General features: G+C 32.6%; 5 protein-coding genes across 10 annotated transcripts; 3 read left to right on the top strand and 2 right to left on the bottom strand.

The window, feature by feature from the left end:
- Positions 1-2,611: 2,611 nt before the first annotated feature.
- On the bottom strand, positions 2,612-7,595 carry Max (MYC associated factor X). 6 transcript variants are annotated; one of them, XM_090112660.1, is made up of 5 exons: positions 7,362-7,595; positions 7,223-7,312; positions 6,924-7,034; positions 6,716-6,857; positions 2,612-3,267 (listed from the first exon to the last, which is right to left on the bottom strand). In XM_090112660.1, exons 1-5 carry the CDS (start codon positions 7,404-7,406, stop codon positions 3,104-3,106), a joined length of 552 nt encoding a protein of 183 aa, XP_089968786.1. In that variant the 5' UTR covers positions 7,407-7,595; the 3' UTR covers positions 2,612-3,103. The 6 variants fall into 6 exon arrangements, with proteins under 6 accessions (XP_089968786.1, XP_089968787.1, XP_089968788.1 ...); XM_090112661.1 differs by having other exon boundaries at positions 6,716-6,839; positions 7,362-7,593; XM_090112662.1 differs by having other exon boundaries at positions 7,223-7,291; positions 7,362-7,591.
- A 1,546-nt stretch (positions 7,596-9,141) lies between these two features.
- On the top strand, positions 9,142-10,825 carry LOC149900672 (uncharacterized). Its single transcript, XM_090112490.1, has 3 exons — positions 9,142-9,371; positions 9,719-9,798; positions 10,555-10,825. The coding sequence occupies exons 1-3, from the start codon at positions 9,266-9,268 to the stop codon at positions 10,804-10,806; spliced, it is 438 nt and encodes a 145-aa protein (XP_089968616.1). The 5' UTR covers positions 9,142-9,265; the 3' UTR covers positions 10,807-10,825.
- A 1,940-nt stretch (positions 10,826-12,765) lies between these two features.
- Positions 12,766-13,995, top strand: LOC149900673 (uncharacterized). The gene is made up of 3 exons (XM_090112715.1): positions 12,766-12,868; positions 13,345-13,424; positions 13,757-13,995. The coding sequence occupies exons 1-3, from the start codon at positions 12,766-12,768 to the stop codon at positions 13,958-13,960; spliced, it is 387 nt and encodes a 128-aa protein (XP_089968841.1). The 3' UTR covers positions 13,961-13,995.
- Positions 13,996-14,986: 991 nt separating this feature from the next.
- Positions 14,987-16,456, top strand: LOC149900674 (uncharacterized). Its single transcript, XM_090112406.1, has 3 exons — positions 14,987-15,092; positions 15,352-15,431; positions 16,235-16,456. Exons 1-3 carry the CDS (start codon positions 14,987-14,989, stop codon positions 16,433-16,435), a joined length of 387 nt encoding a protein of 128 aa, XP_089968532.1. The 3' UTR covers positions 16,436-16,456.
- Positions 16,457-19,124: 2,668 nt separating this feature from the next.
- Tssk (Testis-specific serine/threonine kinase) lies at positions 19,125-20,279 on the bottom strand. Its single transcript, XM_090112755.1, has one exon. The coding sequence runs from the start codon at positions 20,233-20,235 to the stop codon at positions 19,201-19,203; it is 1,035 nt and encodes a 344-aa protein (XP_089968881.1). The 5' UTR covers positions 20,236-20,279; the 3' UTR covers positions 19,125-19,200.
- Positions 20,280-20,803: the final 524 nt, after the last annotated feature.

The raw sequence follows: 20,803 nt of genomic DNA on the forward strand, positions 1-20,803 counted from the left end.
GCCGAAGTGAGATCAAAGAAAAGCGGTGGCATCAAGAAAAAGGATAAAATTAAGAATAAGAAAATAGTTAATGCAATAACTATTTCTGAAGAAATTAAACAAGAAGCGATCACAGCAGAGCATCCCATTGCTAATGAGCCATCACCGACTGAAGCATCCGGTTAGTATTATTTAAACATTCTTACAATCTATTGGCGAGTTTTTCCCTTTTTTATTATTCAAACCAACGTCAATTGTAGTCTCTTATTTGTACTAAACATAACTTGCACTTTTTTGGGAGTTAAACCAAACTTAACTTGATTTTTAAAAAGTTAAGTACGTAAATTAACCTTAATTCAAATAATTTGTGTATACAAATAAAGTTAAATTTAGGACTATCAAAATATATAAATAACGATATCTCATTTTCATTTAATTTTCAGCCTGTAACGATACTCAAATTATAAAATCTGAGCCCATGCAATTGACTGAAGCCGAACCATTTCAATTGGATAGCATTGCAGCTGAGTGTCCCGTAAGTTATCCGCCGCTATAATTATTAATTATTTCGATGATAAATTTATCTTTTACCTTTTTTATAATTCCCTTTATCCTATTAATATAATTTTACACTTTCCCGAGACACGTAATATGAAAAATATATAATAGGAAAATGTTATTAAGGGATACAACTGTTATAATTATTATATATTATAACCTACAACTGTTATATGTACAATAATAATTATATGTGTGTATTTATCACCAGGTGAACGATTGGGGTATTGATGATCTTATAGCTGAATATTTATAGGTAATATTATATGTATGTAACTATATCTATCTTATTTATAATATTATATTATTTATGAGATTTTTTCTTACTTATTTTCTTATTTTGATGCCTGTAATAATAGTTCAAATGTATGTATTAGGTACTTAAATATATTATGTATAATAGGTACTTACCCACAAAACCTATTAAAAATAGACAGTTGAATAAATAATAAATACAATATTATCTTCTCCAGGTCAATAGTCAATACCGATTCCCGATCACAATGAAGTGCAATACCGACCATAACAGTGCAATATAACGAAATTCCGAGTACCCTAACATTTCAGCAACTATCGCACTGAACAATGTGTATTGTTTGTAAGGATACTTTTGTTTTTAACTTTGTAACAACACTATTGTCTTAGTTAGGCATAAATACAGTGCAATAAACGATTGAACTTTTCTTCTTGGTTTGCTTTCGAATCCTCTTAAGTTTTCCTAAATATTATATACTTATATCCTTATTAGTAATGAATTAAAAATAGGAGTTTAATTACAAACACACACGAGAAATTTATATTATTTAGGTACATTTCATTCAAGTTAGCAGCATAATATTACGTTCTATAAATATGGAATCTTTAGTTTTTACCGAAATAATTTCTTGAAAATCTAGCAATTACCACGTTATGTTTAAAATTCACCACAATTTCATCGGTATATCAAAACCACATATTCCAATATTCATAATACAGAAATGGTTTTCCGTTTGATATTGGAAATGTATTCATAGTTGGAATCAAGTTCGCTAAAAACGTATTCGAAGAGCAAATACACAGCTGACCGAAAGTGCATTCAATAAAATAGAGTATCAGGAATATAGTACGCGTGGAGCAGCGTTATCTAAACAACATTGAAAAATAAACTGGAAAAAACGTCCTGGTATTTAGGTCGATCTGCAAACTATTTGAACGAGTAATGAATAAAATATAGAAGCCGTGTTGGTTGCATACCATCTATTGTACAATGTACACTGCGGCTACATTAAATGTGTTGTTTTTATTTATATAATATTTAATGAATTTAATTTTCATTCGTTAGAATACTTTTTTATTTTCGCACTGAGCGTACAAATCTATACTAATATTATAAAGCTGAAGAGTTTGTTTGTTTGTTTGAACGCGCTAATCTCGGGAACTACTGGTCCGATTTGAAAAATTCTTTCGGTGTTAGATAGCTCATTTATCGAGGAAGGCTATAGGCTATATACCATCACGCTACGACCAACGGGAGAGGAGCCACGGGGGTGAAACCGCGCGGAGCGGCTAGTTTATGAACTACTATATAAATACTACTATAAAATCACTAAATTCATTAAATTACGCAAAATCTTGATAATGTTTATAATAAACAAGTTGATGCTACTACCATCTATACATTGGTCGCAACCACAGGACCTCGTCAAATTCACCTACTAGCGACACCTAGTTTACATAAAAAAATATCCATCCATTTTGCGTTTTATTAAAATTACTTCATTTATCAATGGCCGTATGCAGTATACAATACAGTATTATTATAGTAAATATTATAGACATGAAAATATGCAATGTTATGATAATGTCATTGATGTGTTAAAAAATAATACTTTCTTCTTGCGTGTGTCGTTATACGGTTTGTTAACTCCTCCGAAATGACTGGGTTGATTTTACTTTTTTGCCTGCCTATCGGCCAACATCTATTTTTCATACCCCTAAACTATATTAGGAAGCACAAAGTTTGCGGCTCGGCAAATTTTAATTTTAATTTATACACCGTGTAAAACTGAAAACGTTTGAAATAAATACTCATCCATAAGACGACTGTCGTTTATTAAGTATTACTTTAACAATGTAATGTTTTAATTCAAAAGATCCTTAAAATCTAAACCAGTGTATTTTGTACACAACATTCATTACACAAATGGATACTATGAAGTTTTAGGTATATTTCGTGAATTCATTTCCTACTTTAAAAAGTCATAGGATAGCTTAATCTAGATTAAACAATAGAAAATACTAAATTTCTGTAAGAGTTCAATATGTATAAACATTTCATATCCCTAATAGACATAGATAAACAGCAAACTAATTCCTCACTTTATACATGCTCCTTAAAAAATAATATATATTGCAAAAAAACAAAAACCTAACATTTTTAATGTGCACAACATTAAAATTATTTTACAAGGAAGGTTCAAAAACCTTATTTCATAAAAAAAATAGGAAATTACAGAGTTTGTCATATCTGCAACACAAACATCAGAACAAAATATCTCACAGAACTTAAATTATAAAAATAAAGTTATTAAACGTTGACGCTGTTGATCTTGAGTTTCTTGACCCGCCGAGTGGTGCCTTCTCCATCTGAACTGTCCGTGTCGTGTGAACTGTCTTCCGATTTAATGCCCAAACCCAATTCGTGTGCGTCCATGTAGTTGCCGGTAGCGCGAGCCTTTTCCAACGCTCGTACTGAAACAAATGTACAATTTTATATATGGTGTACACTGTATAGTGTATACTATACTTTCAACAGAATTCAATAAAGTGAGAAGTTTTTCAATTCAATTGTATTTTTTTGCTATGTTGCCTCAGAACTTTCGAATGGGTGATAAATTTTGATTTTTTTTTATTTGAAACCTTTTAATTGGTCCCATTCAAATTTTGTCCAGATCTGAGCATTTAATTTTGGTTGTTTGTTGAAAATTAATTGTAACATCAGTATAACATTTAGTATTTGACTGATATTTTTATTTTGAAATATAACATACATCTATTAGCAATGATGAGTTACAAAGTTACCAAGGCAAGCATGCACATAATAATAATAATTAAATTCTAGTCATAATATTGAATAAATATAATATTACTAGATTTCCGCCCGCGGCTTCGCCCGCCGAATTTTCCGGACTTATGGAAATTTTCCTGTCTTTAATTTTCCTTTCTTATGGTAATTTTCCTGGCGTATATAAATTTTCCTGGCTTATAAACATTTTCCTGACTTATACAAATTTTCCTTGTCTTTACAAAATTTCCTAACATATAGAAATTTTCCTGACTTATAGAAATTTTTCTAGCTTAAAGAAATTTTCCCGACGTATAGAAATTTTCCTGGCGTATAGAAATTTTCCGGACATATATAGTTTCCTGTCTTAAATTTTCCTTTCTTATGGTAATTTTCCTGGCGTATATAAATTTTCCTGGCTTAAAAACATTTTCCTGACTAATACAATTTCCTGACTTATAGAAATTTTCCTTGTTTAGAGAAATTTTCCTGACGTATAGCAATTTTCCTGGCGTATAGAAATTTTCCTGGCTTATAAACATTTTACTGACATACATATTTTCCTTATCTTTATAAATTTTCCTAACATATAGAAATTTTCCAGACTTATAGAAGTTTTCCATGTTTATAGAAATTTTCCTGGCGTATAGAAATTTCCCGGACTTATGGAAATTTTCCAGCTTATAGAAATTTTCCCGACTTGTGGAAATTTTCCTGACTTATTGAAATTTTCCTGACGTATAGAAATTTCCCTGGCTTATAGAAATTTTCCTGACGTAGGTATAGAAATTTTCCTGACGTATAGAAATTTTCCTGACGTATAGACATTTTCAGGCCTTTGGAAATTTTCCTATCTTTAATTTTCCTTTCTTATGGAAATTTTCCTGGCGTTTAGAAATTTTCCTGACTTATACTAATGTTCCTTATCTATATAAATTTTCCTGCCGTATAGAAATTTTCGTGACATAGAAATTTTCCTAACGTATAGAAATTTTCCTTGTTCATAGAAATTTTTCTGGTGTATAGAAATTTTCCTTTCTTATGGAAATTTTCCAGCTTATAGAAATTTTCCCGACTTATGGAAATTTTCCTGACTTATCGTAATTTTTCTGTCAATCGAAATTTCCCTAACTATTGTTAAAATCATTTTTCTAATCTTCCTAAAATTGGAAATTTTTACGACTGATTAAAGTAAACCACCCACATCCCGTACGCTATGCTCTCTATCCACAGGCCGCGTGTGCGCAGAATGGCTCAGTATCTGCATAGCTAGCGAACGTATAAACTCACCCGGTCGTTGGGGGTGGTACCCACATATTTCGCAATAAAAGGTAGCCTATGTCCTTTCTCGGGTATCAAAATATCTCCATACCAAATTTCATGCAAATTGGTTCAGTAGTTTAGGCGTGATTGAGTAACAGACAGACAGACAGAGTTACTTTCGCATTTATAATATTAGTATGGATGTTAATATAGGATAAACTGAGATTAAGAGTTATTTATTGCAAATAAGGCATCCGCCCCGGAATGGCGCGAAGGATGCGGGTTCGAGTCCCGCCTCGTGATCGAATTTTTTCTATTCTTTATAAATTTATATTTATAAATTTATATTAATAAGAATTAATTCATTGGATCAGCCAGCAACATCAATACATAACCTGATTAAGATTATCCTATGGTATAACATCACAGATAACAGGTCTTAATCTATCTGTATACCAGATCATTAGCAATGCAGCAATCTAATCATAATAATTGAAATAGTAAACACAATAGCAAACACTTGTAAGAGAATATCTGTACCAGCTTAACTTGTATACCTTGCTAAAATTTAAGGATCACAATCAATGCAGAAAAAGAATAGATAGAATAGAAAATAGAAATATAACAATAAAAATTTAAAATTATATAATAACTAGCTTTCTGCTCGCGGCTTGGCCCGCGTTTCCAAAGAAAAACCCGCATACTTCCCTTTCCTGTGGGATTTCCGGGATAAAACCTATTCTATGTGTTAATCCAAGTTACCCTCTATATTATGTGTGCTAAATTTCATTGCAATCGGTTCTGTAGTATTTGCGTGAAAGAGTAACAAACACACACACACATCCATCCTCACAAACTTTCGCATTTATTATATTATTAGGATTATAGAGAATTAAGTTAATATCAATTAATCCGTCAGTCCTCGGATCACAGACACAATAGAAAATCTATTGTGTCTCGGCCCGATCGGGCCGCTCGGTGGTCAATGGGTTAAATAAATTTATTGACATTATTTTAAAAGAGCAACTATGGAGTTTCTTGCCGATTCTTCTCCATAGATACTGCTTTCCGAATCGGTGGTAAATGTTAAAAATACTATGTAATGACGATTCGAAAGTGCTACTAAATAGTAGTCTAATTTAATAAATGAATGTTTGAGTTTAAGAACCTTGAGAGCTTTAAATGTGTAAACAGTCTATAATAAATAATTATTGGAAGTAAATTTATATAAGAAAAAAATATACAAAGTTTGCCCTGCTATTTGTGCACTAATTTAAAATTGAAAGAAAATTGCTTTTTAATTAACTAATTAATAATTAAATGTTTATGGTCAGCAGGTACACATTTATTAGTTGTGGATGAATTCAATAAAACACCTGTGGCCCCGTCATTAATACTTATATTATAAAGCTGAAGAGTTTTTATGTTTCTTTGCTTGAATACACTAATGTTAGGAACAACAGGTCCAATTAGAAATTGTTCTATGTAAGATAGATCAGATATCAAGGAAGGCTTGATAGCTTGATAGTAATGATAAACAGCTGATGCTGTTTATCATTACACTATTACCAATAGCAGCGCGTTATGATGGTATAACCCTGGGCGAAAGCTAGTAAATCATGAAAATATTTTAAAAGGAGGCTGGAAATGTTTGTTTTATGTTAACCAACTGCACCAGAGGAAGTGGAAAAGGGAATATATTTAGGTATGTATATTTTTGAGGTGGATTGATTTTAGTAAAGTTTCTATGTATGATTTCCGTAAAATACTAACTTGCTGTAATTAAATAAAGAAGAAATAGTTTATTGTTAATTATAAAATATTATAATCACATCACTAAATAAATAAATAAATCATATCAATATAACTTACTTTGTGTCTCCAGTAAACTGTTTTGCCGTTTGAGATCTTCAATGTCTTGTTGGTGTGAGTTGTTTTTTCGCCTCATAAATTGTATATATTCTGCAGCTTTCTTCAATATTTGAGCTCGACTCGCCTGAAAATTAGAAGAAGACTAGAAATTTTTTGTTAAATGCTTAAAGTATGTATAGCAAGAAACCCATTGCAAAACTTTACTCACCACTTTTTCTCCTTGTAGTGCTGGTACTGAATCTCTGAGTGATGTAAAGCTATCCTTTATGTGATCTCTTCTCTTTCTTTCCAAAGCATTATGATGAGCTCTTTTTTCCGCCTATAAGAAAAAAAAAGTCATTTATATATAATATTTTACACATAGCATACTAATATAATGCGTAAATACCAGACATCTGTATATTATTAAACCAAAAACGAAAAATCGATCTCATATACAAGTTGTAACAGTGGGTAGTGGGTACTTAAGGTCACGGAAAACGGATAAACCCGAATCGAACCACTTACTTGAGAATAATAACCTCCACTGCTTAAGCCATTCCTTGCATGTGGACGAGAGTCAGAGTCGTTTTCGGCCTGAAAATTATAGTATGATATCTAGTAGACAAACGAAATATCAAAACACAGAAGAGTAAAAAATACCTACATCACTTTCGATATCAATGTCGCGGTCGTCGTCGCTCATCATCATTAACGAATTGTAAAGTCCAATTTACAATAAGTTGGTATTATAGGTTACTTATTAAATTCATTAGTTAAAACTAAGAATCACCAAATAGGATTTCTTGATATTTTTTGGTTCCTTGCACACAATCACACAAAAGAACGCGTGACATAAATTGACAATATATGACATTTCCAATTGATCCGAAAAATATGCAGATAACCTACACCAAACCTACACATACAGACTATGAAAAGCAACATTTAACTTAAAAAAATAGACAATATTATCTATGGAACAGTCATGCTTGGTGTGTTTAGATCATTAAGTTGGTGTGGCTTGGTTGAACCCAGTTGAACCATATACCATACTGTAATTATAGTTAAGATTTATACCAAATTTAACAATAACAGTAATGAAGACTTTGGATAAATTAATAACAATCAAAAATTCAAAAATTGCAAAGATTAAAAAAAAACTGACAAGAAACAGCGTACCCGCAGCTTAGACCCGCAGCGTGGTGCGAGCGAAACTTTATTATACAAAAAAATCACACAAAGAATAATATTAAACTGTCCTTATTTTAAAATTTAATTATAAATACTTTTTTATATTCAAATCTGTTATTGAGTCAATGCGTAGTATTTGTATTCTCTTTGAGTCAATGGCTGGTATTAAAAAAAAAACAATAATCGATTTTTAAATTATGTTGTTGCTTTGGTATGTGGTATGTACCTAGTACAGTACAGCGTAGAAATATCTACTACATATTTTTGTGACTATTTTCCAAAAAAAATATTTTTTCAATATATTAGCAAACTAATAAAATAATAGATACCTACAACATGGATAATGTGCAAATAGCAACTTCATTACAATATATTGATGTTAACAATAATGAGTTTTACGATAAATTGCAAGACGAAATTGATTTGGATTTAGCACGGCTAAAAAAGAATGTCGCGATTATAACTAATTTACGACGTATGTTTATTCCTGTTTATTTATGTTTATTAATAGTATGGTAATACTTTTTGTAACTACCTATCTGTAAATATAATGCACAATTTTTTTTACAGTCACGGCTGCGGAAATGGAAGTGGAAACTGCTGCTTTATATCATGCAGAGCTTTGGTACAACATAGAGGAATTAAAATTGTATTCAAAACAAAATTAATAAATAATTATATTTAATCATAATTAAGTATGTATTATTTCTTTGCCACTTTTTTCAATTTTACTGCAACGCTTGTTTGTAGATTCGGTAGAAATCTATTATAGGTAAAACCCCCTGAACTTTGCTTTACTGCCTGTTAAATTGATCATACAGTATGGACAGTAGATGGACAGTTTGGGGTGGCTTAAGCGCCGGTGGAAAAACCAGACTTCATATTAGGAATTTGCTGTGCCAAGCTTGCTTTTGTATCTGGACCTTGGTTACCGTCAATAACTGCATCTCGGGACATCGAAGAGTGTTTGGAACCTCATGCAATAAACTAGGCGAAGAGTAGTTTGTTTATGTTTCTCCTATATACCATATAATTTAAAAAATGCGTTCTTATTATCCTTTCGAAAAATAAAGAATTTATGTAGACTATGTACACATAAGAATGGCATGTTTCTGTTTTGTGGCATCGAGTACCTAGATATATTTCATAGAATTGATAGCAACAATTGATAACAATACCAATATTTATAGCAAGACCACTGCTTATCTCGAAATGTGTTCAAACAAACCACATAATAATATTATTATAAACACTTTATTATAGAAATGAGCGTGGGCAGTAGGTGGCTTGATGCGTATATAATAAATTGTTTTCCTTCCTTTTGGACTGTCGAAGCTGATATTTTAAACTAGGGAGTGAGTAGTGACAGCAGCCGAAATGTATGTTTGTAAATTCATCTGTATTTTTGTGTTATTAACGGTAGGGATTCAAGCAAAGAATAAAAAAAAGAATTATCCTCCACATTGTACTCGGGTTACAAAAGGTATGTTATGTAAATTATACTCTCACCCATAAACACTTTTTTTTTGTTTCTTAGAGCCTCGTATTCATGGTTAAAATGTTGTTGAATAAATTGTTGTGTAAATAATTGACGATTTCTATTAATATATTATACCTATATATATCTACTTAAGCCAAAGGATTGCTAAAAGAATAAAAAAAATCGAAGGTCGCATAGGTTTATCGCGCTTTTCAATATCCCGAACATTATTATCAAAACAAATACCTATTAATGTACATTGCGCAAATTGGAATAAATTAATTTCTGAAAATAATGAAACCTTAAAATATTTAAATATTATCTGCAATGATTTGCAATGTAATTTTCAGATACGGATTATGCATCGCGCTTTAAAATGGATTATCCTGTTGTATATATTGTTCCTGGACAACAGGAAGCTTATCAAAAGGTAAACACGAATTTTTGCATAGCAGATGGAAACTTAGGCTTAGGCTAGGTTAGGCTTAGCTTTACCCGCCGCCCCGGCTAACTGCGCGGCTCGACGGAACACAGTGCAGGGGTTTTAGTCGGTAAGAATCCGACATAACCCTCGGCTCCTTCCCCGGGGGCCGTGGGTATCTTTGGAAGATTTCCCCACTATAAAAAAGACGGGTTGCACTCCGGGAGTGCCGGCAGAAGTGAAAACTTGATTATTAACGTTGAGCATGTTTGATATCCATCCGTCTTACGCTTTTTCGATCAGGCCACGTGTCCTACCGCGAGTTTAAGATTTTATACCCAACGCCGCTAAAGAAGTTTTCACTTCAAAAAAAAAAAGACGGGTTGCACTCCGGAAGTGCCGGCAGAAGTGAAAATTTGATTATTAACGTTGAGCATGTTTGATATCCATCCGTCTTACGCTTTTTCGATCAGGTCACGTGTCCTGACGCGAGTTTAAGATTTTATACCTATTACAGAAAAAGTGCTCAACGCCGCTAAAGAAGTTTTCACTTCAAAAAAGGTTAGGCTTAGCTTAGGGGATAATTTCACCTCATTTCAAACACATACATATAAGACAAATGACCTTTTTATGATTTTTGATAAGTACCTAACTTAGTCAGTCTTAAGATTCTATTATTGGCCGAATAAAATTTCCTCTACCCCTTTTATTTGGGAGTAATGAACCAATATCATTCGTTGTTTTAATCACATTTCCATTTCACAGCTATACTGCATAAATCCACCAGCAATTAATAAGGCTGTGACCGTGGTGTGTGACTGGGCGGCCCCACCGCTTGTACAGTTCACCCTTGGAGACGAGTACATGCACGTAGTACGACAGGACCCTAGCCACAGGTACCTGGGGAACGCTGTGATAACCACCTATCAGCTCTGCAACCACACGACTGTCCTTGATAAGGATAACAGTAACGTTACTATTACGGAAATGTACGTTGATAGCAATGATATTGTTTAATAAAAATTTAAATTTTGTATCGAGTTTTTTTTTTTTTATTACAACCCAGTTTAGATTTTTTTAAAGAATAAGTAGAAAAAACATGATCACAGGGCGGGGATTATTTTATAAAGATTGTTAACAAAATAAGACATTCAGGTACCTAGATACTAGGTAGCGGTCCGCCCCGGCCGCGGCATCGCCCGTGGTACATATTCCGCAATAAAAGGTAGCCTATGTTCTTTCTCAGGGTCTAAAGATTGTCTGTGCCAAATTTCATCAAAATCGGTTGAGAGGTTTATGCGTGAAAACCATACATACATACATAATTACAAACTTTTCCTCTTTATAACATTAGTAGTTATAGTTTGTATGCTTTGAACTAAAGATTTTGAATTTCGATACTCTTTAGTATCGAAATTACAACTCTTAATATCAATAATCTTGAAAGTATTCTAGAAAGGTTTATTTATAGATAGGTAGGTGATAGATAATAACTAGGTAGCATAAGTATGGCCACTGGCCACAATCCACGACGCTGATCAAGTGTCGGTTCTCATTCTCAATGTCTTGGAATTTTTTATTATTGAACATATCCATAAGGTTGTTTCCTTTCTGCACTTATTAATACTTATAGAACATTTACCTACCTATTATAATAAAGATCCTTGACCATGGTGAAAATTTCCATAAACTCATATCTGCCGTTAGGAAGGTCGCTTAATAACTTCTGGATTCATATTTTTTATACATATTTTGCTATCAGTTTCCATTAATAGGCAGTCAATTAGAAAATTAAAAAGTATTAGAACACGATATGTGATTTCTTATTATGGGCGTATAATTTGACTACAAAAATCTACATGCTTAGGTAATAGAGTTTATAAATAGATGTGTTACTATATTATGTAGTAGTACATTCGTACACAGTGGCTTTAAGCAAAAATTGAAAAATGAAGACTCCAGGTTTCACGTTAGCTTTAACGTTATGTATATTACACTGTTGCTCATACGTGCAGGCCAGACAGTTCAATTTTAGATTTGGTACGTCTTCAGCATTTAATATTATTATTACTATGTCAAGTAGGTAGGAGGCATAGACAAATATAACCTGGAGGTATTGTTTTATCATGTAGTACCGTGTTTATATGTTAGATATCAAAGCGAATAGGGCGATTTACTCGTGCATTGGCAATACATTTTGCGTGCAAGTTGTATGTACGTACTACGTACCTATAAGCTATATTATGTACTAGGTTTCCGCCCGCGGCTTCGCCCGCGCAGTCAAAGAAAAACCCGCATAGTTCCCGTTCCCGAGGGATTTCCGGGATTGCGTCATTTTCCCGGGATAAAAAGTAGCCTATGTCCTTTCTCGGGTATCAAAATATCTCCATACCAAATTTCATGAAAATTGGTTCAGTAGTTTAGGCGTGATTGAGTAACAGACAGACAGACAGAGTTACTTTCGCATTTATAATATTAATATTATTAGTAATATTAGTACATATTAGTATTAGTTGTATACGTAGTATATTATTATTAATCTGTGGTATTAGTATGGATTGCACAGCAGCCATAATATGCTGCAGCTATAATCACGGCCACTCCGTAATTAGAAAAATAACATGCACTTTATGGTCAGCTTAAATCTGGTGCATAACGATAAAGCAAATTGTAATTAACATCTACTGATAATATTCGGTGCACATCCAATGCGTGCAAAGTGAAAATCATAGGTACCTAACAGCTGAACGCATCTAACCGAATTCGCGTGTATCGCCTTACTTACCGTCGAATATTCATTTGTTTTTGGTTTAATAAATTTTCGCATTAACACGGTCATTATTTACATGCAGAACTAATATTACTTATTATAAATTTCGATATACATTTAATAAAGCAATAACGATAATTTTGTCGAAGTATAAATACTTAACATGTGTTAAGTATTATTTCTAAACTTTTTGCGCATCGTTCATCATGAAAACTGGATCGATTCCCTTTTTTCTTGGCTTAATATTTTTCTTCAGCGGTGTAAATAGCTGTCTTACTTCCCTCGTTAATCCCTATGTTTATAAATTTGGTACGTATTAGCATAGTTTTTTTAGATTAAAAATCCATACTAATATTATAAATTCGAAAGTAACTCTGTCTGTCTGTCTGTTACTCAATCACGCCTAAACTACTGAACCAATTTTCATGAAATTTGGTATGGAGATATTTTGATACCCGAGAAAGGACATAGGCTACTTTTTATCCCGGGAAAATGACGCAATCCCGGAAATCCCACGGGAACGGGAACTATGCGGGTTTTTCTTTGACTGCGCGGGCGAAGCCGCGGGCGGAAAGCTAGTACGTTATAAAGTAGAGAAAAATACCAGTTCTTCCTTGAAATTGATAGTAAAGAATAAAGTACTAAAATAGTAAGTAGGTATTATATTATCTGTGCATATAATTATTATAATATGCTGTATGCAGACTGTAATGTAGGTACAAGTTATAAACGTAGGTATAACATGTAGGTACTAATATCAACACATCAAAATGTTAATATTTCAGGAAATAACTATGGGACCACTGTACAAGTAATAGAAGGGACAATACTACCTTTTGTCTATCAAACATATAGAAATATTCACGTAAGTACTAAAATGTTAGATCATTAATGATTAAAGTTCTAAAAACTTTCTGAAATTTCTCATTTTTCTTATTATTTTCGTACTAAAGATACGTAATAAGTAGTAATAAGTAGTGTTATATGTTCTTATAAGAACATATAACACTACTTATTACTACTTACTTACTTATTACTTATTACGTATCTTTAGTATATATATAAATAAAGATAAAATTGATCGAGCGCTAGGAAATTGAGACCTGCAAGAAAAGCACTGCACTTGTAATAGGTACTACCAGTTCTACAAGTGCTTATGGTCTTTCTCAATTCATAGATACCTCTTTTTGTTTTCAGATACCCGATGGAATGTCTGTCACCTACGTGGAAGTACAGGTGCACTCTCTGTCCTCACCTAAAGTAGACTATGACAACGATGCACAGCAAGTCTCCATTGCTTTCAGCATCACCCAACTGAGTATGTCTTCATATAAAATCATAGTGAAAGCTGCTCCTACCAATGACGTGCTAATCTCAAAGGAATATTTTACGATTCACTAAAAAGATTTATGATTTTCACTTGAAATATACAATGACATAAAATACACAGTTGTGTTTCTTTTTACAGATTCGTTACAATCACTTACTTACCTACCTACTGTATATTATGTAGATTTTTTTTTTCATTTTATATCATCCCATCTCAGCATTTTCGTCGAGCTTATGCTAAGAGCGTAATGTCATGCCGAGTATATTATATATATATATATATATATATATATATATATATATCAAGAGCCTTACACATTATTATAGTGCTATACCGATCGCAATACCCACTTTAATTAAAAAAAAAATGGAATGTACTAAGATTTAATTTAAAAAAAATGGAATGGAAAATTAAAACTTATTAACTTAAAATGCGAGAAATACACGAAAAAAAATGTATTTTATGACCTATGGTTTGCCTTCAAATAGCTAAAACAGAGGTTCGCAATCCGTATCCGTAAGGTCGTTCGTTGGTAATAAAATTCAGCGGTATAAGGTTTTGATTTTATTGTATTCATATTAAGCGCTATAAATTAAATAAACTTTGTAATAATTTATAAAGTATTTTATTAAATATCGAAATTCCACACTAATCAAAACGATAAATTTGTTTCACTTCATTATAGAAAAAAAAATTCGCTCTATTCTTTGGCTTTAGAATTTAATGACTATTTTTAATGAGCATTACTAAACTAATTACTTTTTCATACTACTACTCTACTGAAGTATACAATAATACCACATAATACTAGCTGCGCTTCGCGGTTTCCCGCGTGGCTCCGCTTCTGTTGGTCTGCGTGCGTCAGCGTGATGATATAGGTAATATAGCCTTCCTCGATAAATGGGCTATCAAACACCGAAAGAATTTTTCAAATCGGACCAGTAATTTTTGAGATTAGCGCGTTCAAACAAACAAACAAACTCTTCAGCTTTATAATATTAAGTATAGATACATAGTTACTTACTACCATAGGTAATATAAATAGCCTGAATTTTGTAATTTTACCATTTTGAGACACTTTCAAGGAAACGATAACGATGGAAACTTTGAAGGCTACCATTTTTGCTGGTCTAGTAGTTTGCATTAGTGGCATTAATTGCAACGTGATTAGTTCGGTTCTTAAGCCTTATGTGTATAAATTTGGTATGTAATCAATTTTTTTAATATTTATACTTGCTTGATCCTGAAAATTCATGGTTTATTTTTCAATTTCCCTTTTTTGTATGCATGTTATAATGCAAATAATTAATATGTTGTGTGTTTGTAATATTAAAATAACCGTTTTTTACTAAATGCGTAGTTATACAAAACGGTACATAATACAAAATAGGTAGTAATTTTTACAACTTTTATCTGTCTGTCCGTCTGTTTGTTCCGGCTAGTAAACAATATATTATTTCAGGCGAGGATAGTGGTAACGTGGTTCAAATATTAGAAGGTTCAATTTTGCCTTTACAGTACCAAACATATAAAGATATAAAGGCGAGTATTTATTTTTTTACTAGATTTCCGCCCGCGGCTTCGCCCGCGTTTTCAAAGGAAAACCCGCATAGTTCCCGTTCCCGTGGGATTTCCGGGATAAAACCTATCCTATGTGTTAATCCAAGTTACCCTCTATATGTGTGCTAAATTTCATTGTAATTGGTTCAGTAGTTTTTACGTGAAAGAGTAACAAACATCCATACATCCATACATCCATACATCCATACATCCATACATCCTTACAAACTTTCGCCTTTATAATAGTATATTAAGAAAGATTATTCTTCTATATTTTATTATTTTCACTTTTCAACAGTTCGTTTATCTCTCTCATCATGAACTCCCTATGAACTATTAAGTAGATACTTATAACTATTACACTCCTAAAATAATATATTATCTACAATATGAACATTTTATGTGTCAAGACTGTAACTAAACGATCGTAATATCTAAACTACTTTATCACCTTTTTTCCTTCTTACTTCCCATAGATAGTATGTACTACTATAATAACATGGATTATGGAGTGCTCTATTAAGCACATTTCTCTAAAATCCTGTGCAATCTATCGACTATCGTATATTTTGTAACAACGCTATTTAGCTGGCGTTTTTAGTAAGCACATAATATCATATCGAGCAGTTGCTTCTTTAGCCTATTTTCACTCGTCTAGTTGCACTATTCGAGGGTCTATTTCGATACAAGTTCTCTTATTTTTTTTATTTTGGTACATTTCCCCTTTTTGAATCTTTACCTAATCTGTACTTACGTTTACGTAATTTTTTTAACTTTTATTGCAGATTCCTGAAGGAATGGATGTGAGTTATATTGAAGTTCGAGTGTTTTCGTTATCGCCACCCAAAGTCGATTACGATAGCAGCAATCAACAAGTCTCTATTGCTTTCAGTTATACTCAAGTCTCAGTGTCTAAATTCAAAATCACTGTAAAAGCCGTCCCTAATGTTGATCATATAGAAGAAAAGAGTATGAAGAAGCTGTGAAAAAATACATTCATTACTGAAATATTCTATGCTAATATCTACAATGTTATGTAATTACATTCTTCATTATTCTAATGTAATTTAATCGAATAAATGAGTAACTAACTAAGTTCTTCCTTTTTTTTTTCTGATTATCTTATTTAAAAAATAGTTAAATCGTAGATAAACGTTTAAAGTTAAACATAAGGTATACATAAGGTTATTGTTATTACCTAGACCACAGATAACATATTTACTAACATATTTTTACAAGCCTAACATTTTGGTTTCTATCTACAAACTAATTATCGGAGTTTCAATGCGTTAAATCAATTTTTTTCGCGTTGAGTTTCTCAAAGATCACGATGACTGCAATAAAAAAATGGAAAAACATACCTAACTCCCTATAAAATAACCTTAGTACCTACATTTCAATGTATTTATACCTAAAACCTAAAAAAGTGCAGTAGAATACGTAAAAATTGTTTCCGAGATCGAAATTAAGTAAAAACGTATAGTCATACATTCAAATACTTACAGAAATCAAGCTGTGTAAACCCATTTTTGAATATTTAAAAATAAACCTACCTCCAATTGTGTGGGCAAACATGGGGTAAACCCATTGAGCTACTATTACTACGTAGGTAGTAATAATAGCTCAATGTGTAAACCACGACATTATGCGCTATATCTCTTACCTATCAATAATATTCCAAATCATTCATCAAGGCCTCAGTATTAGAAACGTGGGCTTAAAATACATAATGCCAATTAATTTTAGCATTCACACAACATATCTATAGGTAAATGTGGTTCAATATAAAATAGCATTTTGCCATACTATGATTTATGAAGCTGTATCTGTATTCTAACAACTTTGAGAAACTCTGGCTTATCAACAATAACAAGTCAATGGCTGAAAGCAGATAAGTATGTGGTTGTGTTGGATAACATTAATTTTGCATCTTTTCTTTTACATAATTTTATGCGAAAAAGATAAAGACATCAATTACAAAATACTCCGATATGAATTTGGTGTGTATAATATGACACAGTTTTTTTCTTATGAAGAAATGGTTTAATTTCATCATAGAGCAAAATTAAGGTGGTACGTTTTATCAGGTAATGCTTCAGCAACCGAAGTTCTTTCAATGGTGCTTGTCGATACAATTCCTCCTTTTGAACCAATTTACGGCGTTAATTTGATGGTGAGCGAAAATGTTGTTCTCAAAAATGTAGATAGGTACAGCTTATTTATTTTTATGTAAAAATTCTTATTCATACCTTCTTATTTTCCAGCCCCAAAATGCAGAAACAATACATAAACAAATTACGCATTTCTATGTGGAATACATTAGTATTATATCAAAAGTTAACATCGTTTATAATCAAAACACTTCTATTTTGGAATTTCAAATTAAATTTCCATTTTATAAGATTCCATTTGGAGTAATTGGTTTTTCAGCAGCAACACCGAAATTAGAATGGCCCAATTGGCCCACAAAACGTTGAGTGTTGGATTTAAATAAAATGTACCGAACCGTATGTTATTAGTGTATTTTGCCTATTTAACCCATTGAGCCCCGAACGGCCCGATCGGTCCACGACACAATAGATTTTCTATTGTGTCTGTGATTCCGGGGCCGGAGTTATTATATAATTACTAGCTTTCCGCCCGAGGCTTCGCCCGCGTTTTCAAAGAAAAACCCGTTCACGTAGGATTTCCGGGATAAAACCTATCCTATGTCCTTTCTCGGGTATCAAAATATGTATCTCTATACCAAATTTCATGCAAATTGGTTCAGTAGTTAAGGCGTGATTGAGTAACAGACAGACAGACAGAGTTACTTTCGCATTTATAATATTAGTATGGATTATGGGCAATGGCAAATGTTAAACTATACTCTGTCCATTATATTATTTGCTTTTTGACAGCTACACGCCCATGTAGGATTGTATTGTCTATGTTAAAATGTCATACAAATAATTATCGTACTTCATGGACAGGTCCCGCCCACTTAGTGATGCCTACACAGAATTATTCAATGATGGGTCGATAGATTAAAATAATCGATAGAAATACTCTGTAAAATATATCCGATGCAGAAAAACTCTTCTATTATGTTATATAATTTAAATGTAAAGACAACCAAATTGTAAGATAGAAACCAATAAATAATAAAATATTAGTTTAGTTTAGTTTTAACATACAATGCATAGATATGTGGTCTTATTATTACATATCTTATTAGTACGTTTACGTTGTAATAGTTATTTACGTACCTGATTCGATTTATGATAATATTTTGAATTTATAATTGTAATGGTATCACAATCGATAATCTTTTGAACATCACTTCTGGTATTACCCGTCGAGCTGTCAAAAAGCAATTCTTATAGTGGACAGACTTTATGTAGATAAATCTCTTCACTGTTTTTTTTTTACTTAGCTTTTGTTACTGCCTTAAACATTTACCTATGCAAAAGTTTAATTTCACAATGTATACAGTTGTTATAATGGATAGGTCATTGAGGAGAATGTGAAAATAAATACAATGTTGTGTTAATGTTAATTATTTATATAGGTACAAACCGTTTATTTTTACCATTGACGGCTAACAAATTGTGACGTCAATTGTAAAATATATACCTATATAGTTATATATAAAATAAAAATAGAAAATATATATCGTAAATATAATGGGTAATTTTAAATTGAAAAATATAGTCCAAAAAAGAATTGAATATTACACTGTTTTGTGCCACTTTAGCAGTGAATATGATAACTAGGCATGGGAACGGATATTGATATCATCGTGTCTTTCTCTTTCGGTCTCACGGTGATCTCCAGAAACACGTAGACCTGCCGATGTGCCAGCTTCATCGTGCTTTCCTGGTGAGTGAGGGGCTGAGGGAGCAGACTGCACTAGACGTCCCATCAAACTAGCACTTTTGTCCTTACGTGGTCGAGTCCATTCATGGGACAAAACGCGATCCAAAGTCAACCGTAATGTGATATCCGGCTCTAAAATATGTCGCACGATCGACTTTGCCGCTGCAGAAACGGAATCGCGGATCCTCGAGCGAAATACCCAATTGCGAGACATTTGATCTTTAAGTAGCTTACGGAGATTTGAGTCATCGAATGGCATCGATGCGTTTAACATTATGAACAAAATGATTCCAAGCGACCAGACATCTGCCAGCTTAGGATTATATGGAGTTCCGCTCACAACTTCAGGGGCAGCATATGCGGCTGACCCACAGTACGTTTGACTCAGTACGCGTCTGTTGTCACCATCTGTGCAAAATCTTGCAAAACCAAAATCGGCAAGTTTCACATTAAATCGTCTGGATAACAAAATATTCTCACACTTTAGGTCCCTATGAGCAATGTTTTTACTATGTAAATATTGTAATCCGCTTGCCATCTGCCGAAACCACAGCTTGGCTTGGTTTTCTGGGACAACTCCATTACGTTTAATAAAATCTAGTAAATCCCCATTATCTGCATATCTCATAAATATAAATACTCGAGGCCCTCTCTGTAATATACTATGCACTTGAATGATATGAGGATTTTCGATTTTAGTTAAAATATCAAGCTCACGAGGGAAAAACTTTTCTAAAAAATCTCGAGGTGCTTTTTCTTTGTCGAATATTTTGCATGCTAGGTGCATTCGCTTTGGGCTGGACGCATCGCAGTATTCTGCTAGATGAACAGTTGCATACGATCCTTGTCCTATTTTTTTGCCGATTAAATAGCCTCTTTGTTCCAAGGCATTGACCTCGGAGCTGCGAGGGCTGAGACGCTCAGCCATGGAGCTCTATCGACTTTATCCTAACCCGTTTAGGATACATTGGACATCTCACGTGTACGATAGCTCTACAATGTTCAGTGGCACTCCTGTCAAACTTTTCAAACAATATTTAATTGGTATTTTCGCTCACCTCTCATATAAGAGAGTAATATTATAATTGTAAACGTTAATATCACGCACGAAATTTTGTTGAATATATTACGACATCACAAAGAATTTGGATATAAAAAAAACGCTTTCACTATCAAGAAGTCTTCCAAAAAGACGTATTTGCTACATTGACGTACATTTTTTTCTTTTGTTTCTAAAATTAAATTATTTTTCAATTATGCCTGTGATAGGTTTCATTAAAGGCGGATATTAATCTAGATTCCAAGGGATGCAATTTAAAACATTATTAATTTATTATATCTTAATAATAGTATATTATGTCGGTATATACATATTTTTATTAAATCTAATGTGTTTTTAAAGTTTTAGATGCGTTGTACACGCTCCAGAATACCAATAGGAAGCTCAGGTAGTTGCTCGATTCGTGTAAGCGAGCGCGCAAAGCAATTTTTTGCAT

This window comes from Colias eurytheme, chromosome 18, assembly GCF_061535395.1.
Source record: "Colias eurytheme isolate Ceu_HAF_F1 chromosome 18, ilColEury1 Martin Lab GWU primary, whole genome shotgun sequence".
Lineage (NCBI taxonomy): Eukaryota > Metazoa > Arthropoda > Insecta > Lepidoptera > Pieridae > Colias > Colias eurytheme.

Coding starts and splice junctions, on each gene's coding strand:
- Max (XM_090112660.1), bottom strand. CDS start 7,406: ATGATGATGAGCGACGACGACCGCGACATTGATATCGAAAGTGAT. Junction 7,313..7,361: donor ACATTGATATCGAAAGTGAT/GTAGGTATTTTT, acceptor TTTGTCTACTAG/ATATCATACTATAATTTTCA. Junction 7,035..7,222: donor GTGGAGGTTATTATTCTCAA/GTAAGTGGTTCG, acceptor TTTTTCTTATAG/GCGGAAAAAAGAGCTCATCA.
- LOC149900672 (XM_090112490.1), top strand. CDS start 9,266: ATGTATGTTTGTAAATTCATCTGTATTTTTGTGTTATTAACGGTAGGG. Junction 9,372..9,718: donor TTGTACTCGGGTTACAAAAG/GTATGTTATGTA, acceptor TGTAATTTTCAG/ATACGGATTATGCATCGCGC. Junction 9,799..10,554: donor AACAGGAAGCTTATCAAAAG/GTAAACACGAAT, acceptor TCCATTTCACAG/CTATACTGCATAAATCCACC.
- LOC149900673 (XM_090112715.1), top strand. CDS start 12,766: ATGAAAACTGGATCGATTCCCTTTTTTCTTGGCTTAATATTTTTCTTC. Junction 12,869..13,344: donor TCCCTATGTTTATAAATTTG/GTACGTATTAGC, acceptor TTAATATTTCAG/GAAATAACTATGGGACCACT. Junction 13,425..13,756: donor AAACATATAGAAATATTCAC/GTAAGTACTAAA, acceptor TTTTGTTTTCAG/ATACCCGATGGAATGTCTGT.
- LOC149900674 (XM_090112406.1), top strand. CDS start 14,987: ATGGAAACTTTGAAGGCTACCATTTTTGCTGGTCTAGTAGTTTGCATT. Junction 15,093..15,351: donor GCCTTATGTGTATAAATTTG/GTATGTAATCAA, acceptor ATATTATTTCAG/GCGAGGATAGTGGTAACGTG. Junction 15,432..16,234: donor AAACATATAAAGATATAAAG/GCGAGTATTTAT, acceptor CTTTTATTGCAG/ATTCCTGAAGGAATGGATGT.
- Tssk (XM_090112755.1), bottom strand. CDS start 20,235: ATGGCTGAGCGTCTCAGCCCTCGCAGCTCCGAGGTCAATGCCTTGGAA.